General features: G+C 34.4%; 1 protein-coding gene across 3 annotated transcripts; it reads left to right on the forward strand.

The window, feature by feature from the left end:
- The first annotated feature begins 4,960 nt into the window (after window positions 1-4,960).
- On the forward strand, window positions 4,961-16,361 carry LOC107004600 (serine/threonine-protein phosphatase 6 regulatory subunit 3-like). Of its 3 annotated transcripts, none has more exons than XM_015202861.1 (19): window positions 4,961-5,241; window positions 7,714-7,817; window positions 7,961-8,047; window positions 8,182-8,257; window positions 8,351-8,425; window positions 8,543-8,596; window positions 9,986-10,045; window positions 10,145-10,261; window positions 10,822-10,916; window positions 11,031-11,236; window positions 11,521-11,618; window positions 11,978-12,081; window positions 12,215-12,380; window positions 12,575-12,697; window positions 13,448-13,530; window positions 14,221-14,362; window positions 14,561-14,590; window positions 14,719-14,789; window positions 15,163-16,361. In XM_015202861.1, exons 1-19 carry the CDS (start codon window positions 5,203-5,205, stop codon window positions 15,977-15,979), a joined length of 2,547 nt encoding a protein of 848 aa, XP_015058347.1. In that variant the 5' UTR covers window positions 4,961-5,202; the 3' UTR covers window positions 15,980-16,361. The 3 variants fall into 3 exon arrangements, with proteins under 3 accessions (XP_015058347.1, XP_015058348.1, XP_015058350.1); XM_015202862.1 differs by having other exon boundaries at window positions 15,166-16,361; XM_015202864.1 differs by having other exon boundaries at window positions 13,451-13,530.
- Window positions 16,362-21,100: the final 4,739 nt, after the last annotated feature.

Genomic DNA, 21,100 nt, shown 5'->3' on the forward strand with positions numbered 1-21,100 from the left:
AAACTCTGTATCGAACAAAATAAAAAATAATTTACTTTTCGAATTTTAAATCTATGATTGATATAGAGAATTAATTTCAATATAAATAAGTAAATTGTGCAACAACTACCTTATTTTTTTATATAAAAAGTTTAGTATATATATTGTTGGGTCATGTCAATGGGCCATAAATTTCCTCATTACTCACACCATAAATTTCTTATATATTGCAAAATTGACCATCATTTTCATGATAGAACTTTACTAACATAAATTTTTTTTTTTAAAAAAAATCATATCGTAGTGCAAATTGCAAATTATTTCCTTCAACTTGCAAATTATAGATTTTACTAAAAATGTCAGTCAAATTAGTGTTTAATATTCAACTATTGTGTGATACTTTAAAAATGATTTTATTTTTTTCGACAAAAACAAATAAAATTAGCTATATGTAATATCAACGAAATTTACTATTCAGATCATATATTATAATATGTAAAAAAGAAATATTTAATATGTATGCAACGGTATTTAGTTATGAAATTCGATTTACCAACCATAGTAATTATGAAACCAATATGTATGCTTAAATGAACATTGATTTTTTCACTTTTATCTAAAAATTTTGAGTTTAAATTTTGAATGTGAAAATAAATTTTGATGAAGAGAGTTTTCTTTTTTGGCTAGTCTTAATACTTATATAAATCATAAAGTATAAAACTAAAAGAAAATTATTATAGTTAATCACTAATTAGTAATAGTTTAATTAATTAATATAAAAACAAGCATGCGTAAATATTTTATTTTTAAACGCCGATCAATTTTTTTTTAAAGTTGATCTCGTACTTTGAATATTATGGAGGCATTTAGTTTAATATGAGCTTGTCCACCCCATCCCGACTAGTCCATACAAATTTTGAAATCTGAGGGTCAGTTAGGGCTAGCCTATTTTTTGCGTGGGCCAAAAATTAGTCGGCCCGGGCCCACAAGTACATGGGCTACACGCTTTGTTGGGCCAACACTATTTTTTCAAAAGTGTTTTTTTTTTATAATTTTTAAAATCAAATTATAATAAATATCGGCAAAACAATATTACATGTGGTTAGTGTTGCTAATTTTTTTTATCAAATACACAAACAAAATTCTTTTTATAATATTTATTAAGTTTGATTTCAAGTAAAAGCATAAATAGTTAAGTAGTAATATTAACCTAATTTTTATTCAATGATCATAATAAAACACAACTATGACAATATTTCATTGGGTATGACCTATGTAGTGATTTCCTAGAAATTTTAGAGAAATTTAGTACATATTTTATAAATATAATTTGTATTTAAATTGTAATATTTCAAACTATAAACAGATTTTGAGTTTAATTCTTATTTGATTAATTTTTATTTAGTCCACGGACAATTTTATCCGAATTTCGCCAGCCCCACAAATTTTAAATAAGCTCCGAAAATCATAGACCAGACGTATCAAATCACGAGTTAGACCAGACCGATTCAACGAGCCTAACCCATATTAACGGCTCTACATTTAGTTATAAAAAATGTGATTATATTTTTAAAGTGAAAAATAAAATTATATATGATTATCAATATAATTGGAAGTTATTTCAATTTTTTATCAAAAAATAAAATGAAAAGTGACAACATCTTTAAAGCGTTTTCCAAATTTCACTAAAGCTTCATTTGTTTATCTGTTTGTACTTAATGGGGGTCTGAATCTTAATCAATCAGATCCGCCTCATTCAGTGTGCTTGTTTTTTATGACTGGATTTTAATTATTCAAAATCAATTCATTAAGTTTGTTATATTTCCTTATAAGTCTCTTTATAGGTCTAAATACATCTGAATGAATCATTTGTAAAACACTCTTTGGCCTCATTTGTTTCCATTAAGATTAAGAGTTCTGAATCTGAATATTAAGATTTGCATTAAGATTCAGGTGTTTTTATCTGCAGACATCTGAATATTAAGATTTGGTCTCTAAATCTGAACACTAAATAATTAATACTGTTTGTTTTCAATATCTGAATGTGCATGTGAAATTAACATTAAATTAATAAAATATCATAAAAATTTTATTTCAACAAAATATAACGCTTTTGATAAAAAAAAGTTTTAAAAGTTTTAATAATCATGATTTGGAAGTACAATTGTTTTTCATTCAAAAACCTTGATAAACGCCATTACACCAACAATGTTCTTGACACAGTCAATACAAGAAAATTATTAATACAAAAAAAAATTTTGAAAGGATTTATGAAAACATACCAGTTCAAGAGAGAAAAAATGGTGTTTGATTGAGAAAAGAGAGAAAGAAAGTTTTTAGTTATGAGATAAAAAGGCACGCTTAAAGTAGAGAAGCGATGATTTATTATTTGATAACTTATTAAATGAGTCTGAATGTTGTTTAGAGTCTCCTACAGATCTGATTCATTCAGACCTCTTTAGACCCATTAAGAGGCTTTTTAAAAAATAAAACAAATGAATTTAATGGACTGAATCTGAATGATTCAGATTCAGACCTAAATGTACTTAATAGGCTGAATCTGAATAATTTCATACCTCCATTAAGTGCAAATAAATGAGGCCTTAACACCATTCAGACTCAAAAATAAGACTCCTATCTTAATATAACCACATCACAACAACTCATAAATTTCTTTTCTTATTTAACTAATGTTAATTACATGCTTACTGTTATAATTTTCTTTATTCTTACTAACTTAATATATGTCTTTTACTTTCATAAATTAATCAATATATTTAAATTGATAAACACTTCGTGATATAATATTTAGTACTATTTCAAAAATAAGAAAATATTAATTATTTGATCGATAATAATAAAAAATGTCCATTATAAAATAAAATGTTTTTATAAACATTATATTACTACTCTATGTAAACTATTTGAAAACTATTTTACATTGCATTATATTAGATTCTCAAAGTCTTTTATTGCAAAGAATAATCATATTAATGATGTAACTTAATGTTAAATTTTTGATAGATAAATCATATCACCTTATTACGATAAGAATGTTCAAAGTATTATTTTTTATATATAAAAAGGGATAATTGTGTAGGATGACAAACTAATAATATAAATAAATATAGTAGCTATCGTTTAATCTATTTGTATTCTATAGCAAATTGTTTGTCAGTCTCTCTCTCCCTTATATTCTCGATCGCCACTCTCGCTCGCTTCCTGTTGCTCGCATCTCTCGCTTTATACAATAGAATTGTATAAATTGTGTTTCTAATTGTATAAAATGAGAGAAAATTGTATATACACATGCAAATACATATATTTTTGTTCTATACACTTATAATTATACAATAAAAGTAGTCCTGCCCAAGTCTCTTTTGCCTTTCTCTCTTTCTCGTTTTACACAAATTCAAATTGTATACAATTTCTCTCTTTCTCATTTTATACAATTCGATTCAACTGTATATTCCCTACCCATGTCTCTTTTGCCTTTCTCTCTTTCTCATTTTATACAAATTCAAATTGTGTATAATCGTCCTATACACTTATAATTATATAATTCGTTTTATACAATTCTCTGCCCAAGTCTCTTTCGCTTTTTTGTTTTATACACCTCATTTTATTCAATTCGCTTCAATTGTATATGTATTAGCGAATTATACATATATATATTTGCTATGGAGCGCTATTATGCAAACTTTGTTATAGCATACCAATATGAATTTTATGTTTGCTATATGTGAAAGTTGTCCTAAAAAAATATTTTACTAAAATAAGGTTTTTATAATATTTTATTGATATAACATTTAATTTCATATATACATTCAGATATTAAAAACAAACAGTTTCAATAATTTAGTGTTCAGATTCAGAGAAAACATCTTAATATTTAGATGTTTATTTAGATATTCACATCTAGATCTTACTGCATATCTTAATATTTAGATGTGTATTCAGATTCAAACGTCTTAATTTTAATGAAAAGAAATGAAGCATAAATATACTTTTCAAAATTCAGCTCCAAAAAAAATATAAAAAATTTCATTGGCAAAACACCTCATATTCTATTTTAAAATAAAGTTCTATTTTCTAAAATAACAATTTAGAAGCAATACATAAATACACATGTGACAAAAAATAATAATAATTCACGTTAATCTTTTTATAATTAATAGATCAAATGTATGAATTATCTTTAATTAACAATACAATGACATAGTAATTTTTTCCAAAGTTACTTTATGATTGATACTCCTTTCCATCTAACATTATTTTTTCCACATAATCTGTGAACGTATGTTTTAGTTTGATATTAAATAATATTTAAAATTTTTAATTACGACACAAGTAAGCACTACATAATATATATTATTTTGAGTGTATCACATAAATGCAAAGTTAAAATTAAGAGTTTGAAAATTCTAAAAGAAAGGGTGATTCAGATTACGTGGTGGGGGTAGAGTTCGAACCCACAACTCTAACATTTTAGAGTTACTTTTTTATCATCGAACCAGGTTTTCTAGTCAATATGCATAGATATTTATTTAATTTTCTGGTAAAAATACAATGTAAAAGTTAGATCGATCGATTGAACTCACAAACCTCTACCTAGCTTCGTCTCTAAATTGTCATGTAAATATGTATATATGTATTTAATTTTATACATATTTAAATATCTATTTATACACATCAAAAATTGAAAAACTTTGATATAAGTTAAAAGATCCAATTTTTATTTTATTCTATGTTCATATTCATTTTGGAGTGAAAATGCTATTATTAATATTAGTCTAACTAATCTAAATTTATATACATAATAATATTTTTAAAAAATAAAAAGTTTTTTTATTATAGTCAATTTTTATATTCAGAGCTCGAATTTGATACCCTGATCAAGAAACTCCAAATGGAAATTTGTAGTTTTTGTAACTTTCTCGTTCCTATCACCCCCTTACCCACCCATCCAACAAAAATATTATAGCCTTCGTTTACTCCTCCTTGCCATTTTTATGAAAAAAAAAAACTCTCTCTCTCTCTCTCTTTTCTCGCTCTATTGATATTTACGGCTTCGTTTTCTTTTTGATCTTCAAAAGCTAGGGTTTGGTTCAATATCTATTTCGCTCCGAAAAAGAAACAGCTTGAAAAAGCTCTACGTTTCGAATCTGTCGATTCAATTTTAGGGTTTATAGATCTGTTCGGCTGTTAATCTCTGATTCAAATATGTTTTGGAAGCTTCCAGTTCTGTCGTCTTGTTCTCCGGTATGTATTCTGGATCCATGTTTGTTTAACAGTGTTCAAATTGAATGAGCTGATTTTTTTTTTGATGTTCTGTGATGTTTCGCTGGTATTTTCATTTTCGAAGCATGTTTGATGTTCTGTGATGTTGAATTGGCTAGTATGTGTTGGAAGGTTTCAGTTATCTATGACTATTGTATAGTGTTCGAATTGAATGAGCTGAATTTCTTTTGATGTTTTGTGATGTTTTGCTGGTATATTCGTTTTCGAAGCATGTTTTGATGATGTTGAATTGGCTGAGCAGTGTTTAAATATGTTTTGGAAGGTTCCAGTTATCTATGACTATTGTATAGTGTTCGAATTGAATGAGCTGAATTTTTTTTGATGTTTTGTGATGTTTTGCTGGTATATTCGTTTTCGAAGCATGTTTTGATGATGTTGAATTGGCTGAGCAGTGTTTAAATATGTTTTGGAAGGTTCCAGTTATCTATGACTATTGTATAGTGTTCGAATTGAATGAGCTGAATTTTTTTTGATGTTTTGTGATGTTTTGCTGGTATATTCGTTTTCGAAGCATGTTTTGATGATGTTGAATTGGCTGAGCAGTGTTTAAATATGTTTTGGAAGGTTCCAGTTATCTATGACTATTGTATAGTGTTCGAATTGAATGAGCTGAATTTTTTTTGATGTTTTGCTGGTATATTCGTTTTCGAAGCATGTTTTGATGATGTTGAATTGGCTGAGCAGTGTTTAAATATGTTTTGGAAGGTTCCAGTTATCTATGACTGTTGTATAGTGTTCAGATTGAATGAGCTGATTTTCTTTGATGTTTTGTGATGTTTTGCTGGTATTTTTGTTTTCTAAGCATGTTTTGATGGTGATGAATTGGCTGAGCAGTGTTTAAATATGTTTTGGAAGGTTTCAGTTATCTATGACTGTTGTATAGTGTTCAGATTGAATGAGCTGAATTTCTTTGATGTTTTGTGATGTTTTGCTGGTATTTTCGTTTTCTAAGCATGTTTTGATGATGTTGAATTGGCTGAGCAGTGTTTAAATATGTTTTGGAAGGTTCCAGTTATCTATGACTATCGTATAGTGTTCAGATTGAATGAGCTGAATTTTCTTTGATGTTCTGTGATGTTTTGCTGGTATTTTCATTTGGGAAGCATGATTCCATGATGTTGGATTGGAGGAGCAGTGTTCGAATATGTTTTGGAAGGTTCTAGTTATGTACGACTAAATTATTTTGATGTTCTGTGATATTTTGGTTGTAGAGTTTGTGTTTTCCAAGTATGTTTTTGATCTTGTGTGATTTTGAATTGGTGGAGCAGTGTTCAAATTGTCTGAGCCGAGGAAGGAATTTCACGACTCAATTATTTTTAACTTCTGTGATGATGAATTGGTGTAGCTGTGTTCAAATTGAATGAGCTAAAATGAATTTTCTCGATTTTAATTATTTTGATCTTCTGTGATGTTTTGCTATAGAGTTTGCGTTTTCGAAGTATATTNAATTTTCTCGATTTTAATTATTTTGATCTTCTGTGATGTTTTGCTATAGAGTTTGCGTTTTCGAAGTATATTTTGAACTTCTGTGTCTGTGATGTTGAATTGGGGGAGCAGTGTTCAAAATGAATGAGCTGAAAAAGAAGTTTCTCGACCTTGTTATTTTGATCTTCTGTGATGTTTTGCTTGTACAGTTTGTGTTTTCAAAGCATATTTCGCTCTTCTGTGATTGAATTGGCGAAATAGTGTACATGCTGTTTTCAGACTATGATTTATAGATTATCAAAGTGTTTTTATTGGTGTTTCAACTATGTATTTTCTAGTGGTTTTTCTGTTACCTTTAGTGGTAGTTTAACTCTGTTTAGCTCTTCATAATTAGTTATTAAGAATGATGGCTGTTTTGAGATAAGTTCATTTTTGATTTTAGTGTAGCTCTTCATAATTAGTTAATAAGAATGATAATTGTTCTTAGCTAAATTCATTTGTATATGGTCCCCTTCCGATCAAAATTGAATTAAGTGAGTAGAATCGTCATATATGTTTTAAGGAATTTGGTTAAAATAATCTAGGACTGTTGATTAATTTCATATTAATTGAGATCATGATGGTAACTCTTAAATCATAATTTACCAACAAATTTAATGGGAAGACATCAACAAAGTGAAGATAAGTGCAATATATAACAATTTTTATGTTGGGAGTAATTCTTGAATTGGCAATTCTTCATTGCAGCCGTTAGATCCATCTGCTTGATGGATCACTAAATAATGTATTTTATTATACTTTATGCCCTTCTCTTTCTTGCGTAACCTGGTGTTGCGTTATTCTTATTGTGACATTGAGTACATCTAGCTTGCGCTGTAAATACTGTTCAATGAATTCGTCACCTCAACACTGTATGTGTTTATTTGTTTTTTCCAATGACTTTCTTTCCAACCTGGTGAATGATGTGAATGATGTTGCTTATGATCTTCTCTTTCCTTGGGATTTTAGGTTGAAGCAGTGCTAGACAAGGAAAATTTCACTTTGGAAGAGCTTCTTGATGAAGAAGAAATAATCCAAGAGTGCAAAGCTTTGAACAGTCGTCTCATAAATTTGTAAAATTTCTCCCAGTTTTAACTTATGTAGATGTTATAATTTGACTTGTGCCCAGGAGAGAGTATAGTTGCTGACTAACTGTTTTTCGTTCAGCTTAAAATTTCACATTCACTGAAACATGGTTATCATTTTTTATTTTCAGTTTGAGGGAGAGAACACAGGTTGAGCAGTTACTGCGCTACATTGTTGAAGAGCCTTCTGAGGATGCTGATAGCAAACGGACATTTAAGTAAGTTTCTACAGGAGTTGACCTGGTTTTAACAGTTATGTCAGTATTTCTTTTTGCAAGTGTCTGTAGTTTTCTTTAATTTAATCATTTATCAACAATTGATTTCTTGCTTTTGATGTCGTTTCATCTTCTAGGTTCCCTTTCATTGCCTGTGAGATATTTACTTGTGAAATTGATGTCATCCTTAAGACTTTAGTGGATGACGAGGAGGTACTGTATTCACAACATGGAGTAATGATATTTTAAGCAAAAAGTGAAGGTCTTCCTCTCTGATGTTTCAATCGTCTCTCTGTGTTGCTGCAGCTAATGAATTTGCTCTTCTCATTTTTGGAGCCAAGTCGTCCCCATAGTGCCCTGCTGGCTGGGTATTTTAGTAAGGTAAAAAAATTGATTCATCCACAAGCTCTGTGGGCAAAATATCTTGGTTTTCATTGTTTAAATGTTTACTTTTTGGTCTAAAAGGAGTTGCTTTATGTAGTTCTTGCTGAATTGTAGGTGGTGATATGCCTTATGGTGCGAAAGACTGCTGCACTTATGAATTATGTTCAGGTTTGCCTAGTAATCCCCATTGCATGTCATGAATAGTACAAGTTTTTGTCTTTACCTTCTTCATGTAGTTAATGCTGTAATGTTTTCATCAAGAAGTATGTATTTTATCACTCGTCTATGGTAGATTATCAATTAAGACTCAATTAATATCATCAATAAACACCAAGTCAGTGTAAAAAAGAATATGTATAAAATAACTGTAGTTGAGTCATCCACTGCCATCTATCAGGTTCAACAAACTAATAGCAATATCTTGTTATGCCGCAAATACAAGTGGAATTAGAAGGATCTCTTAATGTGTTCGTATGCTCCGAAGAGGACGTGATGTTGCCATAATGCTAATTCTTTACGTGGCCGATCATAAGTAATCTCTAACACGAGATTGCTTCCTCCACTGTCCTCAGCAACACACACGATATATCGAACAATACGATTTTTTGCACATGCAACACCAAATCACAGAAAATCTTCTTCTATTCCTTAAATTTTCGGGTTAAATAGCATCCTGTGCTGCACAACAGACAGGAAAGATACTTATTTTGGAAACTCTGATGTTCCAGAACTTTTCTCAGTCTCCTGTTTCTGCCAATGTCAAATAATAACATTTTGTTTCCCTTCTGTAGTTCTGTTTATCTTCCTATTTCCCTTGTCATTCCTATAGGGTAATTATATATATTATTTTGTAACATACTTGATCCATTCCCAATCTTGAATAGTCTTCCTAAAATATATACCTCATATTGTCCCTGTTAGATTCTTGTCTCAATTCCAAATATTTAGATTTTCACTTCTTTGCTTTCTAAAGAGAACACTCTGCTTTTGCCGATTATCTCTTCTTGTACTACTTATCTTACCATCTGGTTGACTATGAAAGAGCTTTAGGATCTCCGGAGCTTTGGTCAATCCTGCCTTCTCTCTTATGCCTCATCAAATTTTTTGAAAAATTTGATTAGGTCTGAAGGTTTTAATTGATGTGCATCGTTTTCCCTCTTGTTGTGCTTCTTGCTTCTACTATGGGGATCCTGGGATGCTTTCACTATATATGAAGTTATGATCCTTGTGTTTCCTTCCTTCCAATAGTTTTTTACATGTTGTTTGACCTTGCTCCGCTGTTCCATTGCGAGCTCAAGCTGTCGCTTCATTTTCCAAAATTTCAAATCATCCTATGTTCTAGAACCCTACATTGTTTAGTACTGCAGTTGCATAATGTGTCTTGCACTCTTTGGCTTGAATCTTCTTGGAATTTATCTTCTTTAGATGGTTGAATTAAGTTGCATTATGTGTCTTTGCAACCTGTATATGGTTGTTTTAAATGCGTTTTTTTCTTTCTCCTCTTTTTCTGTTGAAGGGCTTGGTATTTGTTCCTGCTTCTAATTTTTTTAGTTACAGGCCCATCATGATGTTTTCCAACAGATGGTGGATTTGATTGGTATCACATCCATAATGGAGGTTAGTTTGCTTGGTTTTTTCTTCTACCATCTGATGCAATCACTAACATAGTCAAATTGTTATATGGATAATTTCCTCTAACAAGTCCTTCCTTTCAAGGTTTTGGTGCGACTTGTAGGAGCTGATGATCATATGTACCCCACTACTATGGATGTGATGCAATGGTTGACTGAGAGCAATTTATTAGAAATGATCGTGGACAAATTGAGCCCCTCTGTAAGTAAAAAGATACGTAGCTACCTGATTTTATGCTAATGGTGGTTGGATGTATACACATGGGGGAATGTTTACAGAGCATTTTAATATTGAATGCGTCTTTTCTAGAGTATTATATGATTGCGCTGCTTCGCCTGTCCGTTGGTATCTGTTCTTGTATTTCTTGTTATTATTATTTCTTTGCAGTGCCTTTACAGATCATTCATCGAAACTTGCTTAACTGGTTTACATGTTAAATTGTTGGTTATCTAATGTTGCAAAGGGTCTAGTGAGTTTCTGGTGTTAGGAGCAGCAGGAGCTAGAATTTTTTCCTTAGCTGATAGGAATTACCTGTTAGCAGACCACTGAATTATAAGTTCTCTCCAGTTATGGATGCATGTCCTCTTTGCTCCACCTCAATTGATTTGACTGAGAAGTCTTTTTTTTTTTCCTTTTTAAATTCTTATTTTCGCGAATAGTTAATATATTTTTAAGTTTGTTTCGGAGCATGTGACTTTGTGTTTTAATCAGTGAGGATTTATGCTCGAGACTCTTTTGATGTATTGTTTTTCTTTGTCCAGTGTTCTCCTGAAGTACATGCTAATGCAGCAGAATCACTATGTTCAATAACCAGAAACACACCATCCCCTTTGGCCACCAAACTATCAAGCCCAAGGTTTGTTGGATCTTGGGTTGATATTTCCCTTGGAAGTTGATCTCTGTCTTGACATATCTTTTCAGCAGATAGTAACTTTTTTTCATTAAGTGTCACAACTTTCTCTGCTTGCAGTTTTGTAGCCAGGATATTTGGTCATGCCCTTGAAGACTCGCATTCAAAATCTTCCCTTGTCCATTCGCTGTCTGTCTGCATCTCTCTGCTGGATCCAAAAAGATCAATTCCATCATCCATGATGTATTCTTTCCGGAACCAGCAGATTTATGAGTCTCCCGTGCATGTCAATCCAGACACTATCGATGCAATGCTTCCTAAACTTAGTAAGTTCTCTTATGTGGAATTGTACGGTTTTTAATTTGGATACTTGTTTAACATTGGAAAAGGTCAATTTCAAGTTCTCCACTGTAGACCAGTTTTTTTTTTTTTTTTTTGGGGGGGGGGGGGGTTCATAATGCAACATCTATACAAAGTGATACCCTCTTGCCACCCGGCAATAACAAGAAAAAAAGTTACAAGCAGAATGTTACTTGCAGTTATGAAATTTGTTTATCTGTTGCTTGCTCATTTGAAAAGTTCAATAACTTTGACATCACTTGTGGCACAGGTGGTTTGCTTGAGCTGTTGAATGTGTCCTCTGATGAGAAGGTTCTGCCAACAACATATGGAGAACTCAGGCCGCCTCTAGGAAAGCATCGTTTAAAGGTTTGTCTTGATTTTATACTTGGAACAGAATGAGCTGGCCTTTGTTATTCCTTTACTATTTGACTGGTGTTCTTTCAGGAGGATATGCAAAGCGATTATGCTGTTTCCTATTTGTTGTTAAGAGATCAAATGGTTTTTTGTCTGTCACAAAGGAGTTATAGATCTTGTGCTTGTTATTCTGATGGAAATTTGGGATATAATTGTTAGGCATTTAGGCTCTATTACCTGGAATAGTAGCTTTGCATAAGTACAACCAGTTCTTGAATGCCTGCGGAGTTTGTGTCTGGTCTATTGAGTTGATAATCTTGTCCTAGCCTTTTAAGCTTTCCATCTTACTTTTATTTTTATCTCCCTTATAGGTAGTGGAATTCATTTCTGTACTACTGAAGACTGGTAATGAAGTTGCAGAGAGAGAATTGATCAGCTCTGGGACAATTGAGAGGGTCCTGAATCTATTTTTTGAGTAAGATGTCAATGTTCCTGGTTTCTTGGCCTCATAAGTTCTTTGGAGTGAATGTTCATAGATCCTTATTATTGATCTTTCCTAAAACCAACTTCCGATTAACATTTTTATTATTTGCTTAATTTTTGTATAGGTACCCTTATAACAATGCATTACATCATCATGTGGAGAGTATAATATACTCATGCTTGGAAAGTAAGACCAACACAATCGTTGACCATCTCTTTGAGGAGTGCAATTTGATTGGGAAAATTATCCAAACAGATAAACAGCCTACAGTTTCTGGTGACGGAAATCAGGTTAATTTTGTGAAGCAATGAAATCCTTTGTTTGAGGTTTTTGATTTTGTGCACTATCCCCCTTCACATTCGAACAAAGTTCTCCCGAATTTTCTCCCCTTCTGAAGGATGAGTCTGTTTAATGTGAACTATGCAGTATCAATGCTGGTAATAACTTGTGCTGGTATTTAATGGTGTTTTTTTAACTGATGCAGCCCACCTTACCAGCTACTGGAAAACAAGCACCCCGAGTAGGTAATATAGGGCATATTACTAGGATTTCTAACAAACTTATTCAGTTGGGAAACAACGACAACTGCATTCGAGCACATCTCGAGGTTTGTCAAATATAATTTTGTTGCTTGATATGCTTCACAAAACCTAAGTTTCTGAGTCTCTCTCTTATGAGGAGTAATTATTACTGAATCTTTAATGTTAAATATACCGTGTTCCCCTTTAAGATAATGTTCTTTTTTGAAACTTCATGGTGGGCATGGGAAGATAATTTCAACAAATTGTTACTTGCCTTCACACTCTAGAATTTTTTAAAAAAATTGGCACTAAAACTTTGTTCATTACCCTTCTGGGTGGCCCAGTGGTTTGAGCTTGGGACTTCCATGTTGTAGCCTGGAGGTCTCAAGTTCAAAACCCCTTGCCAGCAGAATTAAGGGGTTTGCCTTCTGGGTCGAGCTCGTCGCACCTGGCTTGCCTCGTGAGGGTTACCTCTCCTATGTGGTTTGCGAGCTATTGCATAGAAGCAGGGGTTTTACCCTGTGCGCACCCAAAGGGTAGCGGCTGCGGGTCTCCCTTGTAATAAAAAAGAACTTGGTTCATTTTTTGCAACATCGGAGTGTACATCGATATTTGTTCAGATGTGCATACCAATAGAATGGTTTGAATGATCTCTCGGCAAATAATTTCCTTTTCACGAATAAATGATCACGCTCTGTTAGGGCGGTGTCTATTTTGAGGTGCCTGTTGGTATTCAAATTGCTGGAGCTCACTACTCTCATGCCTACCTTTTGTTGATATTGGTATCGTCTCTTAATACTGATATTCTGTTCTAACTGGTTTTGCTGCTCGTCCAGAAGAATATGGAATTTAGTGATTGGCATACCACTGTCTTACAGGAGCGTAATACATTAGAAAATGTCTACCGCTGGGCTTGTGGGTAAGGTTCTATCACTTTTCCTCTTTTCTGCCAACTTTATTGCCAAAATGAAATTCTCATAATGTTTGTGTGCATTATACTATGAGATCTGAAGTTGGATTATTATTGTATTGAAGCTACTGCTTGGAACCATTCTTGGGCTATAATTTTTATGTGTTGGCAGTGCCCTGGTACAGTAGTAGTACAATTAGGAGAAGTAAATAAAGAGTATGCACAAAGTGAGGTTTGAAGTATCCGATACCTCAAGCAAGTCATTCACCATGTTGTTGGTGTTCAAACAAGCTGCACTCTCCGTCCATAGTACCTTTCCTGTCAATGTTTGGATCTTCAAACATGAGGAGCAAGTGGAAAATTGGGAAAAGAGGAAATGGTGGTGGGTGGGACAAGCCAGGAATTAACTGTCGTGCTTTTGTTGACCAGAATCTGTCACAATAAACTTTATTTTTGTTGTGATCTAGTATTCCAAGATGTCTTGTTATTAGATGAAGCCAACTGAGGGTAACTCATTAATGAAGTTATCAAAGAGAGGCTTGCAGAATTTCTCGGGGATAAACATGGGTTTAATTACTGTTTAAGATGATTGGAGGTGTATTTGAAACGTTCTTTTGGTGGAAAAGTTATTTTTTAAGTTCCTTAGTAATCCCTTTCTACGCTGCTGTTCTATGTTAATGTCCTTTATTTGTATGCCAGCCGACCTACTGCATTGCACGACAGAACGAGGGAGAGTGATGAGGAAGACGTTCATGACAGAGATTATGATGTAGCAGCTTTAGCGAATAATCTGAGTCAAGCATTTCGTTACACCATATATGATAATGATGATGCTGAAGAGGTAAATTTTATTTCGTTTTGGGAGGTGAAATTTGGGCAGTGTGGGCTTCTGCGTGCATAGAAAGGAAAAAAGAGGAATATATAAGCTCATCAACATTTTTGTACTGCATCCCCCAACTCAACCTTTGGTAATTGGGGGGGAAGGGGGGGGGTCTACTTTCAGTGTCAGTTCACTCACGGTCTTTCTTGCATTCTCCAGGGGCGTGGAGCTCTCGATCGAGATGATGAGGTCAATACTTTCACATCCCTGATTAACCAGTCCTCCTTGTGGATATATTATCGATCATTATTGCATTTGCCATTTGTTACACTTGCCTTGGTGGTGTTCCTCACAGTGTTATGTTCATGGCATTGTAGGATGTTTATTTTGATGACGAGTCTGCTGAAGTTGTGATATCATCCCTGAGGTTGGCAGATGATCAGGGGAGGTGAGTTCAGATTTCCATGTTTATTTTTGGTCACGAATCACTTGAGCACATATCCTTCTAGAATAGAGAAGGCATACAGATGACGAAAGGGAAAAATGTAGTTCTTTCCAATTTTTGACTATGGTAAATGTGTGCTCTTCGTTTCTTTGGGTCTTCCAAAAATAATGGTCAACTAACCGGAACTCTTAATACTTCTGGTCAGGACAAGGAACATCCATCTCTTACGGGTGGATGTATAACAACCTAAGATGCCATAGTTTATACAAGATGTCTAGGCTTTTCAGAGTCGTAATATCTTTCAGTTTTATCTGTTAGGACTCACTACTGTTAGTATAATGCCTACGTTTCCTTTTCCCGCCCTTCACTTTTGCAGCAGTTTGTTCACAAATTCAAATTGGTTCGCATTCCAAGATGATAGAATTGGTGATGCTTCTATGAGCACCTCACCTGCTGATGTGATGGAGGATATTAACCTCAATGGAATGTCAAATAGTAGCAACAGCAATAGTGATGATGAAGTGGTAGTTGGAGAGGAGGATGAATTGGCTGAGAGCAAAAATTCTAATACAATACCTAACTCCAGTTCGAACCCCTTTAATGGGTTCAGCATAGCCAATTCTGGTAATGATGGGGACTTTAATCAACAGAATGAAAAAGCAGGCTCCACAACTGACATGACGTTCGAGACATCAGGGAGTGACGACCCCTTTGGAGACAGGTCTATGCCTGAATGGGTAGCATGGGGGGATGCCTCAAATTTTCAAGTTGGTGGATCCACTGTCAACCCATTTTTAGACCATAGTAACTCTGCTGACCATCTTGCCAACCCAGGGGAAACAGGAACTACACCACTTAATTCCACTAGTTGTAGTGGAGAATCTATTCCAAATGGTGTCTCATCTCCTGATTCTAGCAAAAGTTCAGGATCTGATTCTAGTCAGAAAGCAACCACTGTTCCTTCTTTGTTTGAAGAGGATGTTGAATTTGTTGGCGTGGAATTGGAGGGTACCGAGAAGGCGATGGAACATGCTCTTAAAGAAGGGATTGTCGGTGAAGCTGCTCCGTTGAAAAGGAGCATTGTTCCTAAGGTACCAGAAAAGGAGAGCACAGATGATGGTGGGGCAGGAACAAAAGAGTACAATGATGCAAACTACTGGAGAGTTGACCAAGAAGTTGCAGTGTCGGAATGACTGGGAGATCTCTATTGATTTGTTATTAAAATCTGGAATCCAGAGCTAATAGCCAGGATCCCCAACTATCGATTGGTGAGTTTATGCAGTAGATGTGTACAGTGTACTTTGGTTACAATTGGGATTGAACTGTAGGCTAATGTAAGGTTTGTCACCAATTAATTATTGTTACTCTTATTTATGTTCATTATCCAGGTTATGATTATTTCATTGTAAATTTTTTTTTGGTTTCTCGTCTGACTTCGTCATCTTTCTGTAGTTGTATGGGATTCTGGAGGTAATCTCAGTTCTCCATCCCATTAAGAGCAGGCGTAAAGGCTGCCTTGTTGAGACTATGTAAACTCTATTCTCTTGCCTTGATATTCATGTGTCGCGTATTTGATTCTTTGGATACGAAAATAAAAACTAAGCTAACCCAGGCCCTGTGCTTGGTTGGGTTTATCAGTGTAACCGTTCTTCACCGAGGTATCAAGGTAAGCAAAATAACATTTGAAGAAAATTTGGCTAAGCAGCGGGTAATGATGATTTAACTCTGTTTGTAGTAGCAGAATACACTATTCCATTGAATATATATGTTTGGTGAGATTTGTACATGGAGAGTAGTAACTTTGTGTTACTACGATGCATAGTCTCGCCCAAAAAATCATATTTTGAACGACATCAATTTAAAACGGTAAGGGTGTTCTTTGGTTGCCAATCACTTGGTCGTTTTGATGGGTTGTCAAGTTTCAGGCCAATTGGAGTTCGTAGATCAGCGTGAACAATAGACACAAGATGTCTATTATGAATTCACGTTTCATGATCTTGAAACGTCAAAAAATAACATCTTTTTCATGGCGAGTGTTCGTCACCATGTTGGCTTGATGGATCAGCTAAATTTCAAGCTGATCGAAGTTCGTTCAAACCAATTTAAAAAATACACAAAATTATGATTTTCTGTTTCATAACCTCGAAATGTCGAAAAAATTAAATAAAACGATGCTTGTTATGGTGAGTAATAGCAGGTAGACGGTTTTGTGTGGACTGATAAAATCTGAAGCCAATTGGAGTTGGCTAAGCATAGGAAAATCAATATAGACTAATACATGTCAGAATGTCCAAAATCATGAATTCGTATTTTACGACTAAAGCGCCCGTAATTGACGTTTGTTGTGTTGATTATTGGTCACGAGGTTGTTTTTGATATTGACCAAACGAAATTTCAGGCTAATATAGTCTACCAATCAAATTCAGAAAAATCAATATGTGTGATAGCACACGAAAATTGGTAAAATGGAGGTTTACTTGCTCTGAGCTCGTTTGACCTCTAAAATGGATCATTTTGGCCGTGGAACCAACTGACTCCATAACTAAGTTCTTAGTAGACGTTCATATAAATTTTTGGCAAAAATGACGTCAAAATTTAGAATCACAAAGAAAGATGGTGGACAATATAGCACACGAAAATTGACAATATATAGGGTCTACATACGCTAGGCTCGTTTGACCTTGAAAATGAGTTGTTTTTGCCGTGGTGACTAACTGACTCTATAGATGAGGTCTTAACAAACTTCCATGTAAATTTTCGACAAAAATCACGTCGAATGCCGGATCACCAAAACTTCTATGGATTATAGCACACGAAAATTGCAAGATGGGAGTTTACCTGCTCTAGGCTCGTTTGACTTTGAAAATGGATTGTTTTTGCCGTGGTGACTAACTGACTCCATAGATAAATTCTTAAGGAATGTGCATGTAAATTTTCGACAAAAATAATATTGGAATTCTGGATCACCAAAATCAACAAGTACTATAGCACAAGAAAATTGACAAAATGGGGATTTACCTGCTCTGGGCTCGTTTGACCTCCAAATTGGGTCGTTTTGGCCGTGGTGACCAACTAAATCCATAACTAAGGTTTTAATGAATGTTCATATAAATTTTTGGCAAAAATGACGTTGAAATTTTGAATCACCAAAAAAGATGGTGGACTATAGCACACGAAAATTGACAATATAGAGGGTTTATATGCTCTAGGCTTGTTTGACCTTGAAAATAGGTTGTTTTTGCCTTGGTGACTAACTAGTTCCACAGATAAGGTCTTAACAAACTTCCACGTTAATTTTCGACTAAAATCACGTCGAATGCCGGTTCACCAAAAATTCCATGGACTATAGCATATGAAAATTGCAAGATGGGGGTTTACCTGCTCTAGGCTCGTTTGACCTTGAAAATGGATTGTTTTTGCCATGGTGACTAACTGGCTTCATAGATAAAGTATTAATCAACGTCCATGTAAATTTTTTTGGCAAAAATCATATTGTAATTTTGGATCACCAAAATTTTCATGTACATGAAAATCTGAGAAATGGAGATTTACCTGCTCTGAGCTCGTTTGACCGCTAATTGGGTCATTTTGGTCGTGTTGACCAACTGAATCCATAACTAAGGTCTTAATGGACGTTCATATAAATCTGGGCTCGTTTGACCTTGAAAATAGGTTGTTTTTGTCGTGGTCACTAACTGACTCTATAGATAAGGTCATAACAAACTTCCATGTAAATTTTCGACAAAAATCACGTTGAATGCCGGATCACCAAAAATCTCATGGACTATAGCGCATGAAAATTGGCAAGATATGGGTTTACCTGCTCTGGACTCGTTTGACCTTGAAAATAAATTATTTTTGCCGTGATAACTAACTGGATCCATAGATTAAGTCTTGATGAACGTGCATGTACAACAAAAATCATATTGGAATTCTGGATCACCAAAATTCTCATGTACTATAACACACGAAAATCGGAGAAATAGAGATTTACCTGCTCTGAGCTCGTTTGACCTCTAAAATAGGTAGTTTTGGCCGTGGTGACCACCTGACTCCATAACTAAGGTCTTAATGGACGTTCATATAAATTTTTAACTAAAATGATGTCAAAATTTCGAATAACAAAAAAAGATGGTAGACTATAGCATACGAAAATTGACAATATAGAGGGTTTACATGCTCTGGGCTCATTTGACCTTGAAAATGGGTTGTTTTTATCGTGGTTACTAATTGGCTCCATGGATAAGGTCTCCACAAACTTCTATGTAAATTTTCGATAAAAATCACGTCGAATGTCGGATCACCAAAAATCTCATGGACTATAGCACATGAAAATTAGCAAGATGAGGTTTACCTACTCTAGGCTCGTTTGACCTTGAAAATGGATTGTTTTTGCCGTGGAGTTTAACTGACTGCACAAATAAATCTTAACGAAAGTGCATGTAAATTTTGGGTTAAAATCAATTGAAATTCTGGATCAGCAAAATTCTCATTTACTATAGTACACGAAAATCGGCAAAATGGGAGTTTATCTGCTCTAGGCTCGTTTGACCTCTAAAATGGGTCGTTTTGGCTGTGGTAACCATCTGACTCCATAACTAAGGTTCTAATGGACGTTCATATAATTTTTTCGCTAAAATGATGTCGAAATTTCGAATCACCAAAAAACATGGTGGACTATAGCACATGAAAATTGATAATATAGAGGGTTTATATGCTCTGGGTTCGTTTGACCTTGAAAATGAGTTTTTTTATTGTGGTGACTAACTTGCTCCATAGATAAGGTCATAACAAACTTCCATGTAAATTTTCGACAAAAATCACGTCGAATGTTGTATCACCAAAAATCTCATGGATAATAGCACCCAAAAGTTGGCAAGATGGGGGTTTACCTTCTCTGGACTCGTTTGACCTTGAAAATGGAATATTTTTGTCGTGTTGACTAACTGGCTTCATAGATAAAGTCTTAATGAACGTGCATGTAAATTTTCGGCAAAAATCACACTGGATTTTGGACCACCAAAATCAACATGTTCTATAGCACACGTAAATTGGCAAAATATGGCTTTACCTGCTCTGTGCTCATTTGACCTCCAAAATGGGTCGTTTTGGCCGTGGTGACCAACTGACTCCATAACTAAGGTCTTAATGGATGTTCATATAAATTTTTGGCAAAAATAACGTTGAAATTATGAATAACCAAAAAAGATTATGACTATAGCACACCAAAATTGACAATACAGAGGGTTTACATAGTCTGGGCTCGTTTAACCTTGAAAATAATTTATTTTTGTCCTGGTGACTAAATGAATCCATAGATAAGGTCTTAAAAAACTTTCATGTAAATTTTGACAAAATCACGTCGAATGCCGGATCACAAAAAATCTCATTAACTATAGCGAACGAAAATTGGCAAGATGGGGGTTTACTTGCTCTGGGCTTGTTTTACCTTGAAAATAGTTTATTTTTTGCCGTGGTGATTAACTGGCTCCATAGTTAAAGTCTTAATGAACGTGCATGTAAATTTTGGTAGCACAAGAAAATAGTCTAAATGCGGGGTATGCGCGCTTCGGCGCTTTTTAGACCTTAAAAATGGGTCGGATTGACCGTGATGTCCAACCGGCTGCACAAACAAGGTCTTGAAGGACCTCCACAAAAAAATTTGGCATTTTTGACGTCGGAATCTGGATCACCCAAAAAATGGTTTGCTATAGCACACGAAAATCGTCAAAATGAGGGTATGCTCGATTCAGGGCTCGTTTGACCTTCAAAATGGGTCAGACTGGCCGTGAGGGCCAACCTGCTGCATAGCCAAGGTCTTGACGGACGTCCACAAAAAAGTTTGGCGTTTTTGACGTCGAAATTCGGATAACCCAAAAAATGGTTTGCTATAGCACACGAAAGTCATTTAAATTGGGGGTATGCGCGCTTCGGGGCACGTTTGACCTTGAAAATTGATCGGACTGGCTCTTAGGGACAACTGGATGCATATACAAGGTCTTGACGCACGTCCACAAAGAATTTATGAATTTTTGACATAGGAATCTGGATCACCCTAAAAATGGTTTGCTATATCACACAAAAATCGTCTAAATAGGGGGGTATGCGCGCTTCGGGGCTTGTTTGACCATGAAAATGGGTTGGACTGGCCATGAGGTCTAACCGGATGCATAGCCAAGGTCTATACGGACGTCCACAAAAATTTTTGGCATTTTTTACGTCGGAATCCGGATCACCCAAAAAATGGTTTGCTTTCTTGGGTGATCCGGATTCCGACGTCAAAAATGCCAAATTTTTTCGTGGACGTCCGTCAA

The sequence above is a fragment of the Solanum pennellii genome, chromosome 11 (genome assembly GCF_001406875.1).
Source record: "Solanum pennellii chromosome 11, SPENNV200".
Classification (NCBI taxonomy): Eukaryota; Viridiplantae; Streptophyta; class Magnoliopsida; order Solanales; family Solanaceae; genus Solanum; species Solanum pennellii.

What these genes read in the sequence shown, in the direction of transcription:
- LOC107004600 (XM_015202861.1), top strand. Translation starts at nt 5,203, where the DNA reads ATGTTTTGGAAGCTTCCAGTTCTGTCGTCTTGTTCTCCG. An exon ending in CACTTATGAATTATGTTCAG is followed by an intron (nt 8,597 to 9,985) that starts GTTTGCCTAGTA and finishes TTTTAGTTACAG; the next exon opens with GCCCATCATGATGTTTTCCA. An exon ending in TGCAATGCTTCCTAAACTTA is followed by an intron (nt 11,237 to 11,520) that starts GTAAGTTCTCTT and finishes CTTGTGGCACAG; the next exon opens with GTGGTTTGCTTGAGCTGTTG.